This window comes from Gobius niger, assembly GCF_951799975.1.
Source record: "Gobius niger genome assembly, chromosome: 4".
Taxonomy (NCBI): domain Eukaryota; kingdom Metazoa; phylum Chordata; class Actinopteri; order Gobiiformes; family Gobiidae; genus Gobius; species Gobius niger.
In genome coordinates, this window is record NC_136855.1 from 22214663 (window position 1) to 22222475 (window position 7813).

The window sequence follows — 7813 nt, forward strand, 5'->3', positions numbered from 1 at the left end:
TGTGTGCATGTAGATAAGTGTGTCCAGTAACTTCAGAAAATATTCAACATCATATTTTAATTTGGTTTTGACTAATACACTTTCAGAACATGGAATGTCAATTTAACACTAGCTTAAAGAACAAACAACACATTTTTCATATGAAGATTTTGGTAATAAAATATTTTTTGTATAATTACTTCTGATCCTGCTTATTTAATATACTGAGGATATAATGATGACAAGAGAGTGTTGTATTTCAATGTCTTTATTGGAAGGAAGTTCAATTCCTTTTTCCTAAAAAAAGATTGGTTTTCGTTCGCCATCACTCAGACTTCACAAGATGTGACATCAACCGACAGATTTAAAAATGTGAACAGGATAAAGATCAGTCTTTAAAAATAGGTGTCTCTAACAAAAAGCCACCAGACCACTCATTTGCTCATCTTTTTACAGAGATAGATGTCAAATAGTGGAGATACATTACCCATAATGACCACACTGACGTACTTTACATTCTCGCAGGGTTTAGAGTGTTTATCGGATTCGCTTCTGTTGGCGGGCACGATAAATGTCATGTATAGGAGGTGCAATAGCTCCCTTGTCGTCCTCCTCATCGGAGTCTGCGTTAGGCCTCTTGAGTGACTTGTTAACCGCATGGTTCTCCACGGACCCATTGCCCTCTCCCAGTGCATCGGGCAATCTTCCAGTGATCAGCTCTATAGCAGCGTCAACAGCTTCAATGGGACAAAGCATATAATTGAAATACAAAGAAACATACAGCTCACAAGGACAAAAAAATACTGTATACTTACTCTCAGGAAGTGTGCATCTCCTGAATGTTTCCATGAGCTCATCCACTTGTACGAACGGACCCTAAAATCCAAGTGATTTAGATTAGGATCCACACATCACATCTCATCATTTTTATCTTAATGCCACTTACAGTGAAGCATGTAGGTGGAGGCAACAGTTTCATTAAGACCACAGCGGCTGGTGGGACAGGAAATACTCCACCGGGGACAGGGTGTAAACCAGGGGCTGTGGAGAAAAGTCACATGACACAGTGTATAGCCTTGTCTTAATGATTCAACAATGTATTCATTAATACACTAAATGATTAAAACCACATACGAGCAAGATGACGTGGCTGGAAGGGGATCATTTGATTGGTATCAGGTTTGGGATACTCGGGTTTACGATCAATGTCATCTTTTAATATAGGTGCAGAAGGAGTCACTACAGTCTCCGGAAGTAGTGCTGCCAGTTTAGAACGAGATACATCCTACAAAAAGATAAACCACAATTGAATGTTTTATGTCAGTTAATGTGGAATGATAGTACCAGAGTGAGTACAAACTTTGTAACCCAGAGCTTTAAGTTCACTTGTGGAGCAGGGGTACAAGTCCATAAACTTGTATCGATCCACAAGCAAGGCGGTTTCTTTGCCTTCATACTCATCCTTAAAGGCAGCAAATCGTCTGCGCTCCACTTTGAGAATACTAGCGAGGTCACCAATGTTGCTCTCAAAGGCTAAGAATCGCGCCCAGATCTCACTAAGAACAAATGACAATGGAGAGCAGGGGTAAGTCGTGTCTACCTTTGATGACATACAGCCATATTAAGAATTTACTTTACCCAGACTTTTCAGGTGACAAATTTGCCGAAGTAAGCACTCGCTCAAACAGAACCCGTGTGTTGTTATCCTCTGAAGAAAAACAATAATAAGGTGTATTTCTTTGTTACAATAGTGGGACAGTGCATTACTTACCATTAAGATGTGAGAGGTAATCTATGTAGGCAAGTATGTACTCAGGAATGTCACCATATTTTTTCAAACCAAGTTCAAAAATCTTGAAGGCCACAGACTTGTCCTTAAGCCGCAAGAAATTGCATTATAGTAATGCGTGCGTATAAATTACTGTCAAATTAAATAGATTTGTTGTCCTCACTTTACTGCAGTAGTACTCCATCAGCGCTGCAGTGACATACACATGGTGTCGAGTGCGTGGATCCTCTCTGGCCTTTTTAAAGATTGTACGACCTGACTTTATGCCCTCTGCTCTTCTGGCAAACTTCATGTATTGAATGTATACCAGAGTGGGGTCTATGTCCTCAATAGCCAGCAATTTATTATAGATACCATGCACCTTTTCATACTTCATACGGCTCTGCAGAAACACAGATGATACAATGTAAGAAAAATAGTCTAAATATTTAAGACCACAATTCCGATACCCACCTCCTCATAGTCAGCAAATGAAAAGTACAGAAGCATGTTTTTCTTCAGCAAAGTGCCAATGGCGCGTTCATAGATGTTAGCTGCCTCATCACTGAATAACTTGGAGTTATTCATGTCCTGAGGATTGTAGTAGTAGTGTAGTGTTTATATATACTGTGTATTCCATACTAAACCAATTAGTGAACCTAAAAATAATGCATCTTACTCCTTTTTCTGCCAACAGTTTGCTCGATTGTTCCAGGTACTGTGCCGCTTCATACCATATATCAGGATGATGACCAAGGACTAAAAGACACTGCTCATAGGCGAACATGACTGCAAGACACAGCACACTTGTAATCCAATGTCATAATAATTTTGAAGAAAATTGTGACCCTCTGCCCTCTACTGGTCACATCATGGTACTGTTGTTGAGTAAAGAACCTGACAGTCACCTCTTTTAGTGATGAGAGTCTGGTCCTCTGTGCGTAATGGGTTGCTTTTTTCCCACTGTATATATTTCTTCCACATCTCTACTTGTTGGGCTTCTTGTGGGGAGTTCTGTGGAGGCACCGAAGGGGCATTTCTATCCAGCCCCTTCATCACAGTCTCATATTCCTACAGAACACCGAATACCAGCATGTTTAAATATGCTCTCAATACTTTAAAGACAAGAATATTGTTTTTACACAATTATTTTTCATGAATGACTGAAAGCAAAAACATGTCTATTTTGTGCCATACCTTTGCCACCCTCCTGGCATTCATGTAGTCTCTGCTTCGATCTTCTATCATCTTTTTAGCCAGATGCACATTTATTCCCTTTGCGTAAAGAAAAATGTAACAAAACGTTTTTCCCCTGCTACTCTTGACAAGAGAAAACAAGAGTTTGCACTCGCGGCTTACCTCTTCATATTTACTATAATCTCTCCAGAGCTGCTCAATGTTAATCATGGGGTTGACACAGCCCCGCTGGTAGACCCTTCGCACTGCTGTGATGCGCTGATTCTCTGCATAAGAGCCAACAGCCTCACTAACAAAACACACATGTTAAACAAGGGTGGTCAGATATTAGTTCTTCAGACACAAAAACAGCTCTTACACTCCCTTGAGGAAATTAATGTAGTCCACCCAGATCTGAAAAATAAAGCTCATGTTAACAGTGAGCAGTGAAACCTAATTAGGAAACAAATCAAATCTAATGCAAGGACTGTGTACCTGATATGACATTATCTCCATGCCAATCTTATCGAGCGCAAAGTCATAAGCCTGGGCCATCTTTTCTCTGTAAAGGGACATAGAATTTAAGTTTAACAGATCGATATAACTTAAAACCCTGGCATTGTGTATTGTCTCATTTTTCATACTTGTAGCTGGGCAGTTTTCCTTTGGTCTCTCGGACATACGAGAGGTAACATTTCCACAGGTCAATGTGCAATACTTTCATTAGGCATCTCTGGAACAACTAGAGGCAAGACAACATTCAGTACAATAGCTTTTGTTTATGGATGTGGTCTGTGATTGACACAATCACTTTAAATCGCCCTCAGCTAATACCAATAAAAAATGTATTTTGGTGGTTTAATACAATAATAAAAAAAAGAGGGGAGGAAACACTTTTCACATATATCCAGAATCAAAGTGCTGTTTTTTTCCCTTTGTATTATAACTAATTATGCACCAAATTATTTGACTTTAAATGTATGCATTTTAAATAAAGGGGGTGTGTGGATGTGATGATGGACCCAAGATTTTTTACTTTTATATATAATCATAAAAAAATGCATGCAATTAATAGAGAATACAGGCTCATACTCACTACAAGAGAGTGAGGCATTAATTATGAAATCTGACAACTTAGATCAGAGGTCAAGCAAAACTATCCACCCTTGCATGAAAGACAAATTTGAATGTGTGTCCACTTACCTTTTCAACCTTGTCATAATTTTTGGCCTTAATCTGCAAAATGAGAGTGTATATTCAACGTTACATTAACAACCTTATATTGACATTGTATGGCTATTAGACAACATGCATTCATGCATCTGTTCATTCACACAGTCAAACAGAATCAACAACGTGAATTTCACACAAGAATGAGAGATTGCATCAGGGAATATTGGTTTATTTTCTTCAGGATTATACCGCAGACAGCACCACAGGATTCACTCTGCAGTTTACAAACAAAAGAGTTGCTTAGCATCTTATGTTCCTATTGAACCAAGTTGTGATGTGGTGACAATGGACCATTCTGAATGTCTCTTATTGAACATAACGCAGTTGGTAGCGGACTGGGTGAGATTAAACTCCTTGAACAGAGAGTACTGTTCTTTGAACAAAGTGACTATCAGATGAATTTGGGATAAATCATTTCACATATGTGATGTGAAGTATGAGAAGCACTTGTTTTATGCATGTCATACAAATGTTCAAATTGACCTATTTTCGCTGTATATGTAAAAATAAAAGTAAAACTCATTACTAATGCTAAATTTCTCAACTCTAGAACCCGGAGGCAACCAAGGCATGGTTTTACTGAAGCAAAAAGCAAAAAAAAAAACATTTAGGTGTCCCTTGTGGCAAAAAGATGTGCAAAAAACCAATTACACTGCATGACTCACAAAGTAAAAACTAACTTGCTTTCGCGCAATAAAGACCAAAACGTATGTTATAAAAGAAAAGGTGATTATTTTCTTCATATATTATGTTGGTGTCACTTATATACAGCAAACCTATGGACCGATTGATTCCTTATAAAAGAACTTGTATGGATTTACCAAAACAAACTCGTGCAACCCGTTTAAGAATTAACCTGGTGGAATGAAAAATATTGAACCAAGTAATGTGCTTGAGTCAATAAAATTAAAGTTTGTACTGACAAAATGTATATAAAATATTTGTCAGGTTAGCTGAACACTAAAATCTATGTATGCATAAAGATACTAAAATGGTTTTGTTCTTGTGTTTGTCTTCAATGACCTAACAGACAAGAAGCGCACATTTTTAAAAGGGCCAGACAGAAAAAAAAAAAGTCCACTGGCGCATTAGTGCCTACACATGTGCTCATGGAAAAACTGCTGAAGTGTGTAGCAGTGGTGTGGGGTTTGCAGTACTTCAGCCTGAATATAGAGGGCAGTAAACGCACAGTGAATTTCTTACACACCTTGAAATGTGCTCACTGGTTTGTTGAAACTGATGTTCTAACTGTATGCGGCATGTCAACATGTGCTGTTGGTCCAATTAATGACAGTCTATAGTAGTGACATTTTCCTTGTTCTGAAGAGGAAAAAAGTCTGAATGAAAAAGTGGGCCACACTACAGGAATATGTTCACCCAAAAGAAATGACACAGGAGGCAATAAATGACACGACAAGTGAATAAAAGGCTAATGCACTCCAATACCATTAAAATAGTTTTAATACTTAATACTGTTGCAGACCAAACATGCAACAAATGCACATGACCCCACTTAATGTGAAAAGACGGCATATAATAACTCAAAAGACTGTTTCGAAAAAGTAAATAAGCCAATTTCCCCTTGGAATTTCAAAGCCACAATTCGAGAAAAAAACATTCTACATATAATATGGTAAATAGGCATCTACATTGAGACTTCTTTAGATGGATTTATAATGTAAAAACTTTATTTACACTATTGGATGTATCACTATTTGACAGTTCCAAACACAGGAATTGTGGCTTCAAAAATGATTCAAGTGAATATAAATTACACATTAAGGTTGTGTGAAAATCATATTGTTGATCATGTAATATACCCCAGCCATGCACACGTAATAAGGAAAAATATTAAAAAATAACCTCAGCTTCAATGAAAAGTTTCCAGAATCTGCCAGAACTTGGAAACTGTGTGACTAGCCGTTCATAGGTCTTCCGGGCTTTATCTATTGGTTGATTCTATGAAATGAAAGTGCATTAATACACCATAAGCTTCAATGGTAAAATGTTCATATTAATTCAGGGTTATATTTATCAATCAATTCTCAATTAATTTACTTGCCCCACCTTATTTTCAACCCACCCTCGTCCCCAATATGCTAAAAACCCAGGAATGCAACTCTGTGTCACTAAACCTGTGCTTCTCGAATCAGAATGCTCCATGCGTCAAGGTCATAAGGGTTTTCTTCCAACTTCTTTTCTGCTTTCTTCACCTTCTCTGGAACATACTCCGCAGCCTAGAAGACAAAACAAAAACACAATGTTTGGCAAATTGAAATTAATGTTTTGAACATGCCTACAACGCTCATTTTCATATATTGTACCAACTAGCACCCAAAACATAACACATGATGCAGTAATGACAATGTACAGTTAACAACTACAAGTACAGCTGGTTAAAAATATGATTTTTCCAAGTCCCAGTTATAAACATCAATTCCTGCTAATTCTAGTTATGAGGAAAATGCATGCTGCCTTTGGTCAATCACAATACTGCGAATAGATTTAGCAGCAATATAGCACAATTAATTGATAACCTGCATGGTAATCGGTCAAAAAGAAAACACGTCGTCCATTAGCCCATCAACACACACGATTCACTTTGATCGATACCATGCTTTATCAATCATGTGTTGATATAAATATATCGGCAACCTCCGCAATGGCGACTTGCTTTTTTTATTACCATTTTTTTTTTTTAACCGTTACTAATATTTGATAGATTTGCATGCAAAACTATTGAGTTTGCAATCGTCTTTTGTTGTCGAGAAGGAACACGCGTTGGACGATACTTTATTGCTGTCGTTAGGCCACTTCCGCGCAGATAGACGCTACTGCAACATTCATGATCAATCCCAAGAAAACTTTAACACGCACGGCTAAAGCGGCTACTTTAGCCGTTTGGCCATATATTTGGGGAAAAGGAGCATTTCACGTTTTGTTAGCTTGCCAAGCGACATACTGCGTGTACGGTAACTACCTGGTCGGCTGCTCCTTCGCTGGTCATGGCTGGAAGAGTAAACTGGGTTAGAAATGTAACGTAAATCACATGAAGGATCAAATGATAGCGTTTTGGCAGTTGTTTAAAGCGATTTTAATTTCAGCATATCTTCCACCAGCTAGACTATTTTTGTCAAAAGGCAAGTAGCTCAGAAGCTTTTCTATGGTGACTGGTTTTCAAAATGGCGTAGAAGTGAACTTCCGCCCTATGCTATGAATCGGCGGCAGCGCTTCCTTTAACACCCCTTCAAAATAAAGCTGTGCATGGGCCGCACGTTGGGTACACATCTGCGCTTGTATGGCAGGTACAACCGAATCATGCCTCTGCATTCCTTATTTGGAGGAAGAAAGATTTTGACACTTGTCTGAACCCAAAGTGTCCACAAAATGTAAATATGTAGTCGGTAACCCCCAGGCTACAGAACAAAGCAAAAGACCGCAGAACAGCCGATCAAATGTCTGTTGTGTGAGAGGCATACAGTGACAGTTTATGGCGAGAAGTGAAACCAAGTTTATCATCGATAGTTTGAGGTATAACGTTAAATTGAATCGTGCAATTCTGTCTTTTCTTCTGGATTAATCTGCATACTTGCCACTCCTATGTCAAAGCGTTTGATTCACTTTCTTTTATTTATTTTTGTGTTTGATTTATCCATA

At 38.2% G+C, this 7813-nt stretch overlaps 1 protein-coding gene across 1 annotated transcript; it reads right to left on the reverse strand.

The window, feature by feature from the left end:
* Positions 1-259: 259 nt before the first annotated feature.
* On the reverse strand, positions 260-7348 carry cstf3 (cleavage stimulation factor, 3' pre-RNA, subunit 3). The gene is made up of 20 exons (XM_079555723.1): positions 7137-7348; positions 6292-6393; positions 6020-6115; positions 4127-4159; positions 3568-3665; positions 3419-3485; positions 3303-3337; positions 3107-3233; positions 2945-3022; positions 2656-2818; positions 2427-2536; positions 2222-2338; positions 1932-2150; positions 1751-1853; positions 1618-1687; positions 1340-1535; positions 1114-1264; positions 926-1020; positions 795-855; positions 260-716 (listed from the first exon to the last, which is right to left on the reverse strand). Exons 1-20 carry the CDS (start codon positions 7161-7163, stop codon positions 517-519), a joined length of 2148 nt encoding a protein of 715 aa, XP_079411849.1. The 5' UTR covers positions 7164-7348; the 3' UTR covers positions 260-516.
* Positions 7349-7813: the final 465 nt, after the last annotated feature.